This window comes from Rhipicephalus sanguineus, chromosome 10 (assembly GCF_013339695.2).
Source record: "Rhipicephalus sanguineus isolate Rsan-2018 chromosome 10, BIME_Rsan_1.4, whole genome shotgun sequence".
Classification (NCBI taxonomy): Eukaryota; Metazoa; Arthropoda; class Arachnida; order Ixodida; family Ixodidae; genus Rhipicephalus; species Rhipicephalus sanguineus.
Window position 1 is genome coordinate 30,140,472 of NC_051185.1, and position 20,103 is coordinate 30,160,574.

The 20,103-nt window shown below is 47.1% G+C and overlaps 1 protein-coding gene and 1 long non-coding RNA gene across 3 annotated transcripts in view; one reads left to right on the forward strand and one right to left on the reverse strand.

The window, feature by feature from the left end:
• LOC119407325 (mediator of DNA damage checkpoint protein 1) overlaps positions 1 to 7,504 on the reverse strand; it is a 32,391-nt gene extending 24,887 nt beyond the window's left edge. Inside the window, exons 1-6 of one of the 2 annotated variants that reach the window (XM_037674240.2) lie at positions 7,277 to 7,504; positions 4,445 to 4,514; positions 3,412 to 3,464; positions 3,239 to 3,331; positions 2,316 to 2,411; positions 1,075 to 1,143 (exon numbers count right to left, since the gene is read on the reverse strand). In XM_037674240.2, coding sequence (XP_037530168.1) covers positions 1,075 to 1,143; positions 2,316 to 2,411; positions 3,239 to 3,331; positions 3,412 to 3,464; positions 4,445 to 4,514; positions 7,277 to 7,351 — 456 coding nt within the window. In that variant the 5' untranslated portion in view covers positions 7,352 to 7,504. The remainder of the gene's footprint in view (positions 1 to 1,074; positions 1,144 to 2,315; positions 2,412 to 3,238; positions 3,332 to 3,411; positions 3,465 to 4,444; positions 4,515 to 7,276) is intronic. The other variant, XM_037674241.2, reaches the window with a different exon arrangement.
• Positions 7,505 to 10,091: 2,587 nt separating this feature from the next.
• The window catches only part of LOC119407326 (uncharacterized), a 261,752-nt gene continuing 251,740 nt past the window's right edge, over positions 10,092 to 20,103 (forward strand). Inside the window, exon 1 of the long non-coding RNA XR_005186677.2 lies at positions 10,092 to 10,646. This is a non-coding gene — a long non-coding RNA (uncharacterized LOC119407326). The remainder of the gene's footprint in view (positions 10,647 to 20,103) is intronic.

Consider the following 20,103-nt stretch of genomic DNA (forward strand, 5'->3'; position numbering starts at 1 on the left):
TGCAAAGATTGCAAACTGCTTTGCACATGCCGGATTTTCCCGGTCGCATGCAGAAGACACTAATGACGACTGCGAGGACTGCGACGATCTCTACGAAGCTGTGAACAGCATCGTTGGCGGAGATCTGGAAGGCAACTTTGAATCATTTGCGATGGCTGACGCAGATGTACCCGTCGTTGCCCCAGCTACGGATGCCGAAATAGTCGACTTGCTTGGAGGCCCTGATGAGGAAGAAGAGCCGCTAGACGAACAGCCTCGCGAAATACCAACAGTGGCACGAACGCAGGAGATCCTCCGTCTGTTGCGAAATAGAGTGGAGTGCGCGGGCGGCGACCACGACCTCATAATTTGCCTGAACAAACTGGAGCGGGCACTCCTCGCGCCCAGCCGAAGCACCCGACAAAGCCAGCTGACTGACTTTTTTGTGCGTGAATAAAGGTTTGTTTCAATGAATACCACTTCTGCGAAGTTGTCATGGCTAATTTAGCTGTACTTGCTGAGCTTTTATGGGGCAGTCGCGTATATCGAATTACCGCTTATATCGAATTTTTTTGCCGTCCCGTTGACTTCGTTATAACGAGGGTTTACTGTATTACATGACCACACCCTTGCAGATCCGGCGGCATATTGTTGAGAAATTGTTGCAGCGTCGTTTGATGCCACACGAACCTTTGCTATTGGGTTTGTCACTGAGGTTGCCCATTTTCTAATTTTTGTTCGCTTTTCACGATAAGAGGTACGAGCAATAGATCTTATTTTCCAATTCCAGTGAAGACTGTCAGTAGGATTCCACTATCTGGTACTCATGGTTTAGAAATTTCACACCTCACTGTTGCCGGAACTGACATCAACTCAGAGTACTGAGAATTTCTTGCTCCCCTCATACCCCCCCAGCGCATCCAATTCAATTCAGAATGCCAGGCTTTATGTTTGATAAAGGTGTGAACTTGGGCCAGTTGGGTGTACGTAAAGACAAAGCAGGAGCACGAGTTCGAGACTCATTTTGCACATGCTGCAGGCATCACTAAAGACAAGCCACATAACAAAATTGAAAAAAAGGAAATCAAATTTTACCAGGGCAACTTCGATTGCTGTCAGAAGGGATTCGGAGCATGTGTCTGAGCCGGTGTCGCTGTTGGCACCCTATGAATAAGGAAAAACATACAATGGAGTGCACAGATAAAAGCAGGTCGGTCTTGCAAAGCAACAAATTTAACAAGGATGTGCGTTAATGACCAAATGGCTCTGCCTATGATGCTACGGTGAGGCACAGTAGAACCCCTCTAGTACATGCTGCATAGAAACCACGGGGAAAAAAAAAATGACCACCCACACACTCCGTACAGATGGTTAAGCAGCGAAGCTGAAACGTGCAGCCTTGGCGTTTTTCTCATCAAGTCTTTCTCAATTATCGGTCATGTCTGTTTAGAAGTCTTAATTGGTATTTGCTGCCCATGTGTTCCCTTCATTGTTAGTGGACAAGTGGCGAGTAGCGGGATTTACCCAATTGCTGTGGAACATACGCTCTTGCCCACGGACAACTTTTTAGTTTTCAATGGACCATTGGCGAGGAGTGGGGCTTGCCGAATTCCTGTGGCACATGTGCGCTTGCAGTCTTTGTGCACATAGGAAGGATGAATTTTAGTTTCGCCTAGCCATACACACACTGTAAAAAAAAAAACGCAGTAGCCGGCAAACGTATGACAGGAACGTGCGGTGAAAACTGGGAAAAAAATGTGCTGCTAAATGATACAACAGATGCATTGCACACAGCTCTGCCCCGGAAGAATTTGCTGATCAACTTATGGCTTAAAGAAGTCGTTGATGGAAGTCTGGCGTTTCTTTTGTACATCTGCCAGAATCAGTCCCTTTTTGAGAGCTTGCTTGGCCTTGTGGCAGTCCACATTGACAAATCCATCGAGGTACTTTCTCAGCACATTCAGCGCAGCGACAGTTTGCGATGTATCAGGCACGGAAGTTAAGTTGCGCGAACAACACCTGAAAAAGAGTATTCTAATACCCAGGTGTCTAGATTTTTGCCGAGACTGTGCGCCGAAAGGTTATAAGCGGGAAAACCTATCGGTGAAGAACGTATAAGCGGGCTTCTCCTGTGTACATATTACGAAGAAGAAAAACTATTTCTCTGTCTATAGCAACGTAGACCATCTTTTTTTTTCCGATAGACCGAGGCAGTTTTCTGCCTTGCTCTGCATACCCTCGGCACTGGTCGTTAGTACTGCAAAATCAACGCCCATTACAGAAAAGTGTGTTTCGTGCTTTCAAACCACAGAGAACTGCACAAACAAAATGCTCACATTGTTTTGGTCGCAAAGGACGCGGGCCCTGAGACCGGCTATGGTGAATTCCTCACCATAGTCGAGGTTATACTGGCAGTTTGGCTTTAGCGTTCGCTGCAAAAGAAACAAACCAACAAAGACATGTAAGTGAAGCTCTATTAAAGGGACACTATAGTGAAACAATAAATTAGTTTGGACTGATAAATTTTACTCTGAAAACTCTAGTGCCATTAATTTCACCACCGTAGCTTTACTAATAGACGAGAAACGTCAAGTTTCACTTTTAAGTATCCCACCGAAATCTCAGATTGTGACGTCACGGGTTTCAAAGTGTTTTTGTAATTTGACCACATTGGTTCAACGAAATTCCATGAAACATGGTATGTTAAGTCTCTGGTTCCCGCAGATATGATGCACTTCATTTTTACCGGTTAGGAACTACGCAGGCCTTAGTAGATGCCGTCAAAATCTATGACGTCACAGCGTCTGGTGCGGGAACTTAAGATGGCATCACCACCTGCATCTTCTTTTTGTGCGTTTTCTCGCTTACCAAGCATCTTCTCGCAGCAAGCGTGGCGTTTTTGGTATCATAAGTAAGCTGTGTTTTCGAAGAAAAGAAAGTGTTTAAGATAATGACGCACGCTGTCGAACGAACATAGTTTTAACACTCTTGTCATCACCTCCTCCTCCGCCCACGTAGCTGTCAATGCCCTCGCTGGGACGAAAGGAAAAGTGCTTGAATAGTCTCACAGGTCCCTGTAACTTGGCTCGCACTTGACAGATTCTAAAAATGAGCTTCTTTAATGAAGTCATTTGGCAATTACATGAAAAAGTGTTGCAAGGCCCCTTTAAACGAAACAGAATGATAAATGGTGTCTAGGGGATAAACGAAACATGCACCTAAAAAAAAAAACCCAAAATTTCGCTTTTGCCGAGCTTACTTTGCCAATCTTGACCTTATTCTGACTGCCGAGGTCCACGATTGTGCAGCTGTGGCCGCCGACGTCGATGACGGCATGTTGCTTTGACACAGCCTGCAGTAAGGTGGCAGCAAGGACGTTAGGCAACAGCACAACAATGGTGTTAACGTTGACGGAATAAGACGGCGACTCACATAGTTCTCGATGATGACATCGCATGTTCGAGAACGGCCGACCACGTTGGGACCTGGAACAAAGGAAACCCAGACAAGTTCGTAAAAACGAATGAGCGTACCAAAGAACAAACATCACTCAATTAGCTAAGCAGTAAATTGCCACATCCGAAATACATAGTTTGTGCGTAGAACTCATGCAGACCTCTTTCAAGAAGTGTAACAAGTTGTAGCTAGCGGTGAAATTGTAGATAACAATTGTTCATGCTACTTGCAGTAGTTCAAAAAACCGCGATGTCTGGCTCTGTTACAGACATGGGCTTAATTCTAAGCTTTATGCTTCGATTTTTGCAAAACTTCTCAGCTTTTCAGCATTGTTTTGTAAAAATTTTTGGGCGTAGAGGAAAACAGACTAGTTGGTAGAAATTAGTGCAATGACAGATTACTTGGGGCACTTCCAAATCTTGTTACCATGCTTTTTTTTTTTGTAGGGCTTCGATGGTTCAGATTCACTTGTGGCAAAAGATGACAAGTTGCAAACGCCCTACCTGTATGAAAAGCGAATGAACGGTGCAGCAACAGGACGCAGGAAAATACTACAGACACAACGCCCCTCATGTGATCGTTTCTTCCATCCCAATATTGCTGTTACCCTTCATTCCGCAACATGAAGCCCAGTTCATCAACCTCCTGTAGTCGAGCGAAGTAGCTATTTGGGTGAGTTGGTCGACCATCATAAAACAGCGCACACACACAAATACAAAAGAAGGAAAGAACCGACGACACGAGCACTGTCTATGAACTGCAGTCCTTCTGCAGCACTAGCAAAACTGTTGATCTAAACATGTTGAGTGGATTCAGCGCAATACAAAGAGGACAGAGGTAAAGAAAGCACACGAACACCAGTTCCTTTACCTCTGTCCTCATCTCGCTGAATCCACTCAACATGTTTAACAGAATCCAACTCGCCCAAATGTCAGTTCTACTATTGATCTAAACATTGCGAACGATAAATGCAATGGTCTTGGCAGTCATAGGAAAAGTTGGGAGTTACCTGGCTTCAGGCTGAAAGTCTGAAATGCGGCAGGTGCGTCTTGGTCGTGCAGCTTCAGCACAGCCCGTATCTGAAAGAGGGGCAATGCACCTTTAAAGCATGGAATTTCTTAAATGTGCATTGAAATTGTTCCAGAGCTCGAGCCACGCTGGTACCGCCCTGTACAGCAAATCGCTTAGTGGGGCAAAGTGACGGGTGAAGAGCACCGATAATTCTCATTACAGGGGTCATGAACCACTTTTCCTAGTAATCATCGAATGATTTCAGTATCAGAGTTTATTGCCTCGCGAATTGATTGCCGCAAAAAATTTCCCGTACCAGTCAAGAACAAGAGGAGTTAAAAGGGTTTGTAGCGCGCTTCAAGCGCTTTCTCTCTTCTCTCGTCCCGACGAGCGTGCTGGAAGCTAAGCAGGGAGGGACGGAACGGGCGAAAGAAGCTACGTCAGCACGTGTCACCCTCTTGAGCACGCACGATGAAATTTCGAGCGCTCTTTCCCGTTGCGAGTCCTGTGCACGAGTGTAGCTCACTGTGTAATGTTAGCAGACTATGGAGCGTAGAGCCGGCACATGGCGGCAACTTGTGGCAAGAAGTTCATCCGATCCAAACGCCGCGCTTGATTTATGTCGGCTCTTGGCCAGTAGCACGCTATCAGCTGTTCAACATCAAACAGGAGGTGCCGGCAAATCTGAAGCAGGCCTCTGTATAAAAAGAGGTCACCTGAGAACTCTGCGCTTCGTTTGTAAACTCTCTTTGCCATGTACGACAAGATTTGGCCGAGATGTTGACAGCAGTGCCTGCTATCCGCAGGATGCGTTTCACCAAGCCCGAAGGGTCGCTCATGACCCCTTTAAAGCAAAGTTTTTTTCAACTCGAAGTGCTTTTGTTGCGTCATGTATTCAATATAAGCATACGATAATTTCCAGGGTTTTATGTGGGAAATTATGATATAATTAAAAGGCATGCCATACTGATAGACCCCGGATTACTACTGACCACCTGGGGTTCTTTACTGTGCACCTAAATTTAGGCACACGGGTGTTCTGTGCACTTCGCCCTCATCGAAAAGCAGTCGCTATGGCCTGGAACTGAACCCGCATCCTTGAGCTCAGCATTGCGACACATCGCCTGCTAAGCTGCCATGGCAGGTGGTATAATAATGTGTTCAGTCTTGTACGAGCGTTGAAAAAAAAAAGAACAACAAAACAGTGCTTCCATGTTGTGGACTAAGCACGTGCAAGCACTACCGCATCTGAAACCTTGCTTAGTCGATGAACTTTCACGATAGTGAAATTGCAACAAAATCTGGTTGCACTTGGTTTCATTATGCAATATTGGCATCGGGAGGCAGGTCCATGGGTCAACACACCAACGAGTACATTGACTCATTTGCTTCGCGCTACTTTCACAAGACAGCATTAGTGAGCGATGGACAGTGAGAGTGCTTGCGAGGGTACGAATTGTGGCTTAGTAACGTAGCATTTCAGGCATGTTTGTATGACATGATGAGGTTTATAGCGCATGAAAAAATACAAAGAAAGGCTTGACAAACACAGGTGCTAAGCGTGTGTCACATGCGCTATAAACCTCACCATGAATTGTGGGTGCCTCCTCAGCAAGGGTCAATGAGCATGAGCATTTATTTGAATTACTGTTGTGCTAGTTAACAGGAGTACGAACAAAAGAACCACAAAGATTCTTTCTGCAGGGGGAAGAGTGGCAACATACCGGGGGGGGGGGGGGGGTAGACACGCCCCCCCACCCCCAGGACCGGTGTTTTTGGAAATGTGCAATTCAATATTTATGCACTGTCATTCACACACGGCACATTCCAGTGGCATATATGTCCAAAACTTAATGCAGTCGGTCATCGGAGCTGCTTGAGATTTGCGGTTCAGGTTGACAAGTTCGGGCTGAGAACCTAATTTGGAGGGGGGGGGGGCATTGACCCTTCTGAGCGACGGTGACGGAGTGGACGTAAGCACGCACTTGTGACCAAGTTCGAAAGCGGTAGCGCATGGATGAGCGCGTGATTAGAGAAAGTGACCGAGTGCCGACGAGTGTGCAGACAGCCAATGAAAACGAGCTGGAGCGGCGGCGAGAGTCACTTTCGGACGAAAATTTCACTTTTTTTTTTTGCGCGAGATTTCACGAGACAAACGCCACACACGTAGCAGGCCTTTGAGAGTGCGATAGCGTTCCTCGCTGGGACGGCCATATCAGGCAGCCAGGTGCCGCGAAATAAGTGCGGAGACGCCGAACGCGTTCCACCACCACAAACAAAGTCACGAATATCTCGTGAAACTATCTCCGAAACTGTTCACTAGATTAGGGTATCGCACCCTAAACGAACTCCAGCTGTTGGTTCTTGGGGAGGTCGGTCAGCGCGTTTGTCCATTGGCCCGTCGGTCAACCTTTGTGCGGAGTTTACGAGCTCCCGCTTTGTGACCACTGAGCTGACAACTCGTAAACCTTGACGATTAAGGGTCGTGAGTGAGCGAAAATTGCGCTACTACATTGAACACGGCAACGATAACGCGTTTGCGACGTTGTAGGCAACGCGTTTCGTTTGACGAGACGTTAGGGGTGAGGTCCACTATCGCACAGTACCTAGTTTAGGTCGTTGAGGTTCTGCGGTGAAGTCGCTTCACGTCGCGACGTTAAATGAGTCGGTCGAAGGGCCCGTAAGGTAACGTAGCACGTATGCAGCACGCTACGGTGATAGGCACCGAGAAATTTGTGTTAACCAGTCGGTGAAAACAACAGCAGACAGAAAAAACAGACACCGCACGCTTAAAATGGACCTTGGTGGCGGGAAACAATTCAGTACGCACCTCTCGGTCGATTTCGTCTTCGGAATCGTCGGGTCCGTTGATGACCTGGGTCATTTCCAGGTCGTTCAGGTCCATGGCTGAATGTTTTGGGGGTCCCAGTTCAAACTGAAGTCGAGTACACACACGGCGACAAATTTAAATGCCGCCAAACAAAAATCGCATCGCCTCGCTTCCGGCAGCGCCAGCTTTGAGCGAGGCACGTGAAAAACGTTAGTGGGATTGCGCGGCGGGTTGAGACGTGAAAGAGCTCGGCGAGTGGATTGGTTCCTTAATGGCCAATGCAGGCTTGGAGATGTAGCGGCGCTGCAAACGAATCCCCTTCAGAGGGCGGCAGAGGCAGAGTTTGTTTTTCAAAACCGTTACGTGCAAAATTCCACGTGCGGAAATTACACGCACACAACTTCAGTTAAAGGTTCCGGGATTTGCCGATTGTCGCGACATCTGTCGATGAAGAAACAAACCAAGAAATTGATTTTTTTTAAAGCTGGCGTGTGATGCGTGAGACATGCGCGAGATTGCATGTTGTGTGAAGCGAGGAGTGGGCTTAGGTTTACATGCAGAGTTTAGTTTCTTTGTGGACGACATTGTGACAAAACAACTATGAGACGTTTTTTGAAACTACTTCGTCTAATGCTTGCTGCGCAAACTTGCGCAAAAAACACCCAGAGCTTAGAAGATTTGGCATGTTTTATCTTTTTTTTTTCTTGTCTTTGCTCCCAGATGGCGCGTCGATTCGCTAACCTCGCAGATTTGTTCGTGGGCATGTCTGTGTTCTGGAACGGAGTTTCGCAACTAATATGAAAGAAAAGTTGCGTTTAACGTCTATGACATGTTTGGTAACATGAGTTTTCATGGCGAAAAGCATAGGATTTGGACCGGTTTGAGCAATCTTACGATTCTTGTTTGAGCTATCATTATAAAATAGAGTACTATAAAGGTGAGAAGAAAAAAAAAATCTGATAGACTGAATAAATCTAAACCTGGTTAGTCGAAAGTTGAAACGAAATTTCTCAAGGACAACGTGCTCTATCACCTCACGTTTCTGATTGCAACGAGTGTTTTGCACCGCGCAGGCAAGAACGCGTAAGCCAAAAACGCAGAGTAGTTTCCCTTTAGTTCCTTATGTAATATATGGAATGATTTCATTTCTGCTTGTGCGTTGCGCGTGTGAGGTACTTACTTTGTGCGTGGCCGTTCTGCCATCGCTAAAAATGAATTGCATGCCGTTTTGATGGAGCCGGAGGTTTTACATAGCAATTTCAGGAAGCTTTTGGTAACCGTTCTCAAAAAAAAAAAAAAAATTAAACCCATGAATTCACGTCAGAATCGAATAGGGTTTCGAAGCGAAATTTAAATAAAGAACCTTTCATCTTCATTTCCTCTGGGAATAATAAACCTATCATCGCGACATTAACTACGGTAGAATTCTCAAACAACATTTTGCTAGTCTAAGTCGGCTTGACGTTTCACGTGTCCCTTTAAATTACCTACGAGATCTTGATTGACAGTGGATGGTATATTTTCGCATGTGCACCCTTCACACCTCATGCGCGAAGAGCCTTCACGTGAGGGCTGGTATCATTTACATATATGGGCGTCGGCAGGACTTAGATTCGTGGGTGTAAAGTCGTGTTGTATCGCATTTCAACACGGCTTTGCAATGCGGTAAATTGTCATGTTGCAACATGAGAACTTACTGAATAAAATCTTTTCTTTTTGTTCAGTATCCACGAAATCTGCACAAAGATGTTGGTCTACTCCGCAGATTTCTTATCTAGCTGCTTCAACTGTTGAAACGTCATATATACCGCTTATGCAAGCTCATTACATTTTCTGCCTGCCAAGCTCTCAACTTCATTACCCCATCGAATTCTCTGCCGTTCTCGGCTGCGTTTACCTTTACGAAGCCCCAGTCCTTCCCACGTGACAACTTTGTACTGCAGCAAAGGTGGCATCCTCTAGCCCACGCTCGCATTTCAGCGACAGTTTCCTCTGAATAGCCAAGAATCTCGAAGGCTATGCTCTCGTGTACTGCAAACATGGCGGCCTCGAGGAACTTGGGCCTTTCGCAGTTTAATATGGCTTTAATGGTACCTGGTGGTACACATAAGAGCAACCTTCGATGTTCTTGGCCCTATACTCTGTTTCATACATCAAGCGCATTAATTGTGCCTTGGAAGTAAGCAAACCCCCGTATTTGTACGGTTGTCAATAGGTTGTTGTGGATCGCTTAGCGTCTCTTTGTTTTCGTAACGTGGCCTCCGCGATCAGTTCCGGTTGCGCTCAGTCGGAGCCAATCGCGGAGGCCACGTTCACAACTGCGAAATACAAGCGCGGGACTTACACAATTTGCTGACCGAACTTCTGGCATAGCTTCGACAGCTTGCACCTGACGCGTGAAACGAAGTATAACTCAGAATAAGTTATCGCCGATATGCTAGTTCACACGTTGTTTTGCCGCGTGGGTATGTGGCCCATCCTCGTCGCCATTGTAGTAATTGAAGAGCGACCACAAACAGTCCGAAACATGGAATCGAATTTCTCTTTATTACAAAACCTACAGGCATATATATAGACGACAAAGACGCATACACAATACCCTCTATCGGGGAAAAAGAACGGAGTGAAACTGAAACTAAAATAACATCACAACACTGTTTGCAAACCGAAACTTGGTTGAGATACCGAAACCGATTTTGGTTGCGTACACAGCTACCAGATGGCGGCACAGTCAAACAACCGGAAGCACCGGGAAAAGCGTCACTTCCCGTTTTCTCGCCGCGACAGCAGCGCCCCTCGCGTGCGGGACGGAGGTGAGGGAGGCGCGCCGCCGTCGCGTCGCTCGCTCGGTCCTCGCCGACGGTAGCAGCCCGCGCCGGAGAGGAGCGTCAAAGAAGACCCGGGCTAGCCTTCTCGGTGGCCGCTGGCTGTTTCGTTTGCCTGTGTGGTGTGTTGGTGTGCGTGTGGCTAGCTTTAGGAGGTTGTGGGTTCGTAGTGTTCGCGCTGCATAAAAAAAGGTGCCGCTACTGCTCGAATAAGGGTGCCCGTACGTGTTGGTTTCGCGTGTGCGGTGTGTGTGCCCGAAACCAGCGAATGTGTGCTCCGGTTGCTGCCTCGGAATGCGGAATCCCAGCGACTGTGCCCTGCTGACTTCTTCGGCGGCGTCGTTGTGCGTTTGAGTGAGTGAGAGAGATGTTCTCATCCGTTTAGAAAAAGAAAAAACCTACGGGCGCCGCTACTTCTACCAGCTGCTGCGAACCGTAGGAACGAGTCGTGAAGTGTTTGAGGCATCGGAGACCAAGAAAGGAGAGAGGGACAGGCGGCTAGCAAAACAACAACACAAGGCCGGTTGGGACACCGAAATATAAAGGTAAGAGGGAGAAGTCAGTGTTGGCCGTCGCATTTTCAGGTCCTGCGTTGCGCACGATTCAACGATATATCGTGCGGCGCTTTATACATATCGAGATATTCACGGAGTGCGCAAGCTCCTTATTCTCTCGCTTTCCCGAAAAAAACAAAAACAAAACAAAAAAAAAAACGTTCATTCACACCGTGGACTTTGATCGGAGAGCTAGCGTTGATGCTCGTGGCAAGAGAGAGACGGGAAAAAGATCAAAATGTTGCCTAGAGAGCGGGCGGCCGGCTCTTTGGGCCGGCCTTCTTTTGACATACAAGGCAGCTTACACAGCGCGGGCTCGATATTTCGGCGGCTTGGCTAAGCGCTGCTTGCCTGCCGGCCTGCCTCTCGAGCCGTCGAAATGGCGACAAATGCACGATCGGCAGGCTTCACGTCGACTGTGATTTTATTTTGTTGTTTCGTTTATGGCGTTATGTCGAAGTGTTTGCCGGCGCGCGCAGGGCGCCGCTATGTACGCACGCACGCTTGCGTAGTTGCAATTACACGCGTGTTTCGGTCTCTCTCATTTTTTTTACATATCCTCCTCTCTCTCTCTTTTTTAAAGCTATGCTGCTCGCCACCTTCGGCTTTCGCATTCTTCTTATATCTCTTCATTCCGAGCAGCTCGGGCCTGCGAAGCTCAGTAGAAGCGAATGCAGCGACGACGAAACTGCATACTATAACTCTAGCTGATTGCGGTTTCGGTTCTTTTGCGGTTGCGACGGTGTTCGCATCGACTCTTCCGCAAAACAAAGAAAGGGTGGTGGAATGAGAGAGAGAGAGAGGGGGGGGAGGGGGGTTGAGGTTTGATGTTTCTTTTCTACGCACGAATATCCATAAGCGCGCGCGGTCGTGTTTGTTTTGGTTCCCGAGTTGGCGCGACTACCGTTCGCTGCATCCTCGCCCCCCCCCCCCCCCCTTCGCCTTCTCTCTTTTCTATTTCTATTTTACGCTTCCTTCTTCCTTAGAACGTCACCACGCAACAACTTGTATGTATGCGCGGCTCTTACGCTTCTGTTTCTGTCTTTCAATCTGTCCCTCTTTCCGCGACCTGTCAATTTGATGTGTTGTTTTCGTTTATCCAAGCGCGTTGTCGTCATTCCTCTTCGTAATCGCTTATTTTTTTTTTGTCACAGTTGTTGATATGTTGTTTTGCATTCCATCGCGTACGATAACCCTTTGCGACGCGGCGTCCTCATTTGGAGACGCTACTTAACGTTTTGTCGCCATCTATGTTGTACTGTCGGCAAGAAGAGACCTTATAGCAAACCCTCAGTAATGGTGAATTAAGCATTCACGTTACCTTAAAGGCCAACTCCGGCGATTTTTTGGCCATGTCAAAGTAATGGTGCTTTTATGTTCCTGAGACGCTCCTGTTACGGGCCCGATAGCAGAAATACTCGGCAAATTGGAGAATAATTTTAAATAAGCAAAAAAGCGCAACACCGAAACCGAAACCCAACCGAGTGTACTGTCTACGTATGACGTAGATGTTGTTACGAACGAACCGGAAATCGTGCAAGGCATGCCGGTGACGCCGGCGCGGAGTATGAAAACTGTGACAGCCGGGACGACCAGCGAAGCGCCGGCCAAACCAACGCTGTCTGTCGCCTTGTGCACAGCAGACTCTCGCTGTAGCGGCCGAAGCGCCGAAGTTAGCGGTGCCCTCGGCTGCGTCACTTCCGCCGCCTTACCAATACTGACGTCACAGACGCAATGTTGCCAGTAATTGTGGGAAGCCAGGAGGGCGTTTGCAGACAATCTTTAAAATTCATTTGCAAATAATCTCCGCATGTCTCAAGCCTGTAATTTGGCATAAATGACGGAAACGTGCAAAGGAACGTACCCAGCGAATTTCATTGCGATCCATCGAGCTCGAAAAATCACCGGAGTTGGCCTTTAAAGTTCCGGTATATATTTATTTATTTTATTTCACAATACTGTCAACTCTCTTGCGAGAGTGCTTACAGAGAGGGTAACGTAATAAGAACAGAAAAGAACATCATTCGCAATACACAAATACAGGTTACATCAAGGTCAAACGTCAAGGTATCACTTCTGGTGTAAATGTTTTGCTACACACGATCGCTTTGGTGAGGGCATTATACCCTGTTTGACGAGACGGGCGTTTCGGCGAAATTGCTTGAGGCGCGTATACTTTGGTTTAGGTGTAAGTTGGAGAATCCCCGGTTGTCGAAACTTCCGGACGCCTCCACTACGGTGTCCTTCATAATCATATCGGGGTTTTGTGACGTTATACTCCAACAATTATTAGACCCCACCCTCCCTCCCCGTAGCAAATGGATAAATAAAAGATGGGAAAGAGGTGCACTCAACCCTTATGTCGGGGGACGGACGTTCGCGCCAGCCTTTTTCTTTTTTTATTATTTTTGTATTGCGTCGGCGTCACGCGACAGGTAGCTAGCACGCGATAAGGGCCGCGCCAACACAAACACGTAAGATTGGCACGCGCACGTGTGTTTGTGTGTGTGCAGGCCCATACAGTCGGCTTGGTTATCTCTGCTATCCGCTGGCCGTATACGTACACCTTTCGTGCGTTGCGCGTGGCTTGAGGCATACGCGGCGCTCGTCCAAATCCGTACAGGAAATGAACCGAGCGTTTTAAGAGCGTTGTTTGCAGAATGAAGGAAGAAAAATCTTCTTTGGCAGGCATACCGATATACTCCAAAATATTTTTAAGAGTGCTGTTTCTTAGGCGAGTTGGAAAGTCATTCTGAAAAGGGTAGCACTTGTGAACACGGACTACAGGAAGGTACACATACTCAAATAATAATACTAATTGTTGGGGTCGAACGTCCCAAAACCACGATATTATTATGAGAGACGCCGTATTTAGGGGCTCCGGAATTTCCGACCACCTGGGGTTCTTTAACGTGCACCTAAATCTAAGTGCACAAGCCTCAAGCATTTTCGCCTCCATCGAAAATGCAGCCGGGATTCGATCCCGCGACTTACGAGTCAGCAGTCGAGCGCCATCACCACTAGACCACCGTGGCGGGTCACACGGACACAAAGACGGAAGTGCTTTTGCGTGTCAACGTGCTTTCCTGCGTGTCCGTGTTCGCAAGCGCTATCCTTTTCAGGATCGAAATATTCAGCTGAATCATTTACAGAAGCTGAGATTTTTTTTTTAAGCGAAGCTCTTGTAACTCACAGATTTCGGCGTCATGCGCGATAAACCCTGCGTCGGCGAGCGTACACTCGAAGAAGAAGAAGAAGAAGAGAGTCCTATGACTCTCTTTTGAGAGTTCTGGCTTGCCACGTACTCTCTAGGAAAAAATCGACTATTTGGGGAGTATTTCTGCCACACAACAATAATCGTCATCTGGCTTGCTCGCGTTTCCTTTCTCGAAAACCCGGCTCTCATCACCTTCCTATCAAGAATGCTTTGTCACGCTGATAACGCGCGCGCCGTTCGTGACCGGGAAGTGCCTGGAGCGCGGTGATAATGCGAGGAAATTACGCGAGGTGGATGACGATTATAGTTGTGTGACAGAAATACTCCCCAAATACTCGATTTTTTCTTAGGGTGTATGACTCTCTTTTTGAGAGTTCTGGCTTACCACGTATATGACTCTCTTTAAAGAGGCACGTCAACTCTCTCTTTGTGGGTCACTATACTCTCTTCTGAGAGTCGTGTGACCCACGAGATAGTTGACGTGCCTCTTTAATGAGAGTCATGTACGTGGCAAGTCAAGACTCCCCGAAAGGAGTCGCTCGTACTCTTTTTTTTTCTTAGAGTGTACAGTAACGCGGCCTTCGAAGTTGCGCCGGTGACCTGCCTATTTGTATACGCCGTTTTACAATAGTCGATGCTGAATCGATCATGGGGTTGTAGGCGATTTGCCGTTTCTGATTTGGCGTGGTGATCTTTTATCGAGGTGACTTGTCATTTCACTTTGCGACATTTCACTGTTGCCTGGATACGAACACGTGAGCGTCGTTGTTGCCTATAGCCATAGAGTTTCCTACAATTACCTAGAGGGAACGCTGGCGCTGCGATCGTTCAGCCACCATGGGAATGATGGGTAGTGCACGGATTTGCCTAGCCTTCGTACTTGCGGGCTTCGAGCGCACTTGTGGCTTTGTTTATTGCTATGTTTTGGTTTTCTTTCGGATAAAAGAATAGATCGTTGTGAACTTCATGACCAGATTTGAATTGGTGAGCCTAAAAAGGTTAAAGCGCTGAAGTGGAACTGCTGACTTTCGCTGAACTTCGTTTTGCGACAAAGCGGATGCAGGCGACGCGGAGCCAAACGGAGCCGAAAGAACGAAGTTCAGACAAATCTGTGGGCTACCCATCATTCCCATGCTGGCTGAAGCGCCATGCGTTGCAGCTCCCATAGACACTAGCGCCAGAGTTCCCTCTAGTAAGTATTGTAGGAAACTCTATGCCTAAGGAGCAATGTGATAGAAAGAAATAAAGAAAAAGCAGTGCGCCAGTCACGCACCGGTCAGGTTTCGTTCGCTTAATTGCCCCCATTTTCCCGATAGGGCTAGAGCTCCCGAATTTTTTTTTACAGCACAAATTGAGATGGTCGAACCCGGAGGTCGCTGGTTCGAACCTGGCTGGTCGCATTTCCATGGAGGCGAAAAGCTAGGGGCCCGCGTACTCGGATTTAGGGGCACGTGAAATAACCCCAGGGGGTCGAAATTTCAGGGGCCCTCCACTACGGCGTGCCTGATCATCATATGGGTGATTTCGGTACGTTAGACGCGGCATGCGGTACAAAGAACCCACATGACCTTCATAAAAATCAGTATTCGAGTCGTAATCGAACGCCAGTATTCTGCGAGGCAGTCAAGTGTTCTACCACATGGGCCTCGCCAGTGCTTGAAACGGCTTTGGAGAAATACCCCCCCCCCCCCCCACACACACACACAGTCATCATGTCGGGCAAGGAGTCACTTTAACGCATGTAATATTGTGTAGCACTACTATCGCACCAGGCGTCACGCCATGTGAATTACGTAACCAGTGAGCGGTGTAGAGCTTCCCGTTCATTACAAAGGGCTCCGGCCATAATTCATCATCATCAGCCACAGCATGAACAAGGTGTGCAGCTGCGTAGGTGCGAGTGTTGCCTTAGAGACGCGTAGTGGGTACTTCGCAAAAGTCTGCGCACTTTTGAAGAATGTATACAAAGGCAAAAGCGCTCGCACAAGGCGTCTAAAGTGTGGGTTTAATGCAAAATATACGTACTTGCTCGTTGGAGCTCATTTGTGTTACATGCGGGCAGCCAGGCTTTCGCTTTGTTGTGTTACTAGAGTCTGACAGTTGCCGAATGTTTTATTGCACGACCTGAGCCCGGACCATTAATCGGCCGGACAAACAGTAAAGTTCTTCCATCCATCCATATTGTTTAAAGGTGTATCGCGGCTAACTTGCTGTTTGATTCTGTAGAAGTGCGGCAATTTGTCAAGGTGCAGTGTGTGGTTTTAATGCGATAGCGTTAAAAAGCCCTTCTCGCAGAAATTCCGGCGTGAGTGCGGTTGGCTGGGAGCGAAAAATCGCGAAGGATGTTAATAGTAATAATGGGTTCGAGCCGTAATCGAACCCAGGTGTTCTTGGTCGTCACACGGTGTGAATTGCACAACGAATGGGTGGTGCTTCACAGGCATGATTAATCATTGTCTACAGCAAGATCATCCGCAAAGCTGCGTAGGTGCGCGTACTGCCTTAGGGGCACCTAGTGGGTACATCGCTAATTCGAAAAATGATTAATTATGACGTATACTGTATACCTTGCAAATGTGCTTGCAGGAGGCATGCGTCACAGGAGAGTTTAAAACGGCCAATGTTACGCGCACAAACGTTCCTCTCCTCCAGGCACGGTTAAGGTATCCATCGAGAAGCGAAGCCTGGCAATCAATCAATCAATCAATCAATCAATCAATCAATCAATCAATCAATCAATCAATCAATCAATCAATCAATCAATCAATCAATCAATCAATCAATCAATCAATCAATTCAGTCGATCGATTGATTTATATTTAGCCAAAATTTAGCCCACGCTAATCAAGGTTTTACAACACTGGCAATTTGTGTAACCAGTGCTAACGAGAGCCAGCATACTATGCGAGTAAAAACGGCAGTTTGGAGGATCCTGCCCTTGGCAAATCGGGGTTGGGGTACGTTATAAGATTGGTAGTCGCATATAAGAAAAAAAAAAAAAACGTGTATTTGTAGAACTAATTCTGGACCAAGGAAACCTACAAACTTTTAAGGCAAGGAAATCATGGGGGACATTATTTATTGTTCTTAACTGTGATTATGGTTATGGTTATGACCTAAATTTAAGGGAACTGAAGTGGACGAAAAAGCACCCTTTCCGTCGATGGGATCCGAAGCCACAGCATTCGAATTGAGGTTGTGGGTTCGGATCCCGCCGACGCCAAGTGTGCTTTTTCGTCCACTAGTCAATTCATTTCAATTTAGGTTATAATCATTACACTACAGTTAGGAACAACAAGTAATGTCCGCTATGCTTTCCTTGCCTTAAATGTTTGTAGGCTTCATTGATTGTGTCTCAAACAAACGAGCCCCTTCTTTCACAACTCATTCTCAGCCACATGACATTTCACTGCCATATAGCGTTCGCAAGTTCTACGCTTGAATCCAAACAATAACTTCTCGATTCATTACGTTCACGAAAACGCTGGTTGATTTGAACATTGGTTGATTTGAACATTTATTTAAAATGATGCTTTGTAGCCTAAGGGGGCGGGGCGTCAAGTAGGGCATCGCGTGAACCTTTCTGGAACAGCTGCTTTCTGGCGACGTCACGTGTCATTGTCAGATGACGTCATTAGTTTGTAAGGTGATCTTGCAACTTACGGTTCTTGCGTAGCCACGTCGCTGTCACATGATGTCACCACTTGGTTATGTGACCTTGCAACTTACGGTTCTTGCGTAGTCATGTAACTATGTCACAGAACATCACTTGTTCATGCGACCTTTCAACTTAAGGTTTTGGCGTAGTGACGTAACTATGTCACGTGACATTATCGCTTCATCATGTGACCTTGAAACTTACGGTTCTCACGTAGTCACAGGACGTGATCACTTGGTCATGCCCACAAATCGGGTCAACTCATGCAGTTTTCGAATCGGGCGCCGAAACCCACGGGACGGCATCACTTGGTCACGTGTTAATTTTTTTCTCCATCGCGTAGTAGCTCGTCGGACGCTCGCCAGATTTTCCGCTTCCCTTCATTGGGCATATAATGCTTTCTTGAGGCCCTATACCGCGCCTGCAGCCACTGCGCCCTGTTATTTTGCGGTGCGTAAATGTTCATCGCACCTTTTTGAACGAACACCTGCGATATCTCACTTGTGAAGGGCGCTGTGAAGGCAACGAGGGCTCCAAAATGACGGATAGGTGGGCACGATTCATCTTCCGTCCCTGATCTGTCCTAAACACCAGATGTTTCAGGGAACATTTCAAGTAATTCTTTATATCAATGACTTCTTTCACTATGCAGTCGCGTATGACTTAAGAGGGCAGCTAGGAGAGCGACCGAAGCATGGCATTCGATCGCCTCCGCGACTAAAGAAATAGTCCCGCTCATGCATTCGACATTATTCTCCGAAGGCGGGGCCGCCGGCCGTCCGTCTCATGACGTCCCTCTCGAGTGCGCGCCCATTGGTGCAAGCTCGTGTGCATCCACCTCTGAAACGGAAGTGCCGCGCGTGCCTTCTAAAGCACGCAAGTTAGCGACGACTGAAATCTATACAGTGGCTTAGGTGCCGCGACCCAGAAGCTGAGTTTACAGTACTATCAGGCCTGTAGCCAGGAATTTTTTTCCTGGCTACAGGCGTAGAAAAACGCCTATTTTCATGATTTATTTTCGATAAAACACCATGTGTCATCAAAATTTCGGGAAGCCCCCCCCCCCTCCCCTTGGCTACGGGCCTGAGTGCTATACAAATCTCCTGCATAAAGAGACGGCTCTGAGCAAGTGTGGATCTCAGGGAATGCTGATATTTTGATTTTAATGCCAATTCTCCAACTTTCGCATGGCTCACACACTGACATCGAGGCTAGCATGTCGTCAGGTTACAGTATCGATTCTGGTGACTTCACACACAAGTATGGCTAGTTTAGATGACGTCATGTGCCGAAAAATACAAAATGGCCGCTTGTGCGTCGCCAACGGAGCCACAGAGTGGAGCGGCCGGGGAAATTTACGCTACGATATTTTGCGCGATCACGTGACGAATAGCTCATACCGTGTCGTGACGTCAGGGTACAGTGAGAACCGAAACGAGCTTTTAAAAACATGTCGCAATTAAGTTTTCAGGGCGCACCCATGCTAACCAGCACATTTGTTTAGACCATTGACCTATTGGCCTTTCATTTGACCCCCCCCCCCTCCCAAGAAAAAAAAAAAAAGAAACGGCAGTGGAGAATTTTCGTGTCAGTACCCCATTAAGATAGTTAATTTCGACATGCAATTCCATGTTTATGAAGCCGGTTTTTATGTCAATGACTTCAACGTCCAGGCATGTTTTATCGTAGATCCTGATATCAGTACTGAACCCGCCACGGTGGTCTATTGGTTATGGTGCTCGAGTGCTGACCCGAAGGTCGCGGGATCAAATCCCGTACGTGGGGGCCGCATTTTCGACGGAGGCGAAAATGCTGGTGGCCCGTGTACTTATTTGGGTGCTTGTCAAGGAACCCCAGGTGGTCTAAATTCCCGGAGCCCTCCACTACTGCGGCCCTCATAATCATATCGTGGTTTTGTGACGTTAAATACGAACACAATTAGAATTATAGATATCAGTACTGAGATACACATTTCATATTTGCACACAATAAAAGCGCCAGCGATTCTGATAGCAATTTTCGTTTTGTGGCACGAATTTTTGACTGCTTGCCTGGAATAGGCGCAGTTAGTTGGTCGGTATACGTGCACGGCTTACATCGTGTGGTACCAGGCGCCGCCGCAGTATATTTCTTTCATCATGGTATCGGTAGCTGGTAAATACATTTTATCTCTTCGAGCACGTGGCTTATTCGAGATCCAAACGGTTCTTTTAAATCGTCGTTACGAATCTCACTTAAGGAGATCGCTGCGTGCAACGAGCCAGAAATTCTTCCAGATAGGAAAGTGTTGTTAGTTCATCGACGCGTATGGGTTCAGGTCGGTACGCGGTACCGATTTGAGTGGATATACTAGACCGTTACCTTGAGCAATGCATCGTAAAGCCTGCAGGCAGTTTATCTTTTTTATTGCCTCCCTTTCTTGTTTTCCGTCTCTTTAAGAACGCGGATAAACATTCTTAATGGTGAAATGCCTCGCATTTTATTTTATTTTATATTATTTTTTTTTCTCAACGTCGTCTGCTTCATCGTCTGCTCGAATCAAGCAGACGACCTTTTTTTTTCTCACGCCGTCT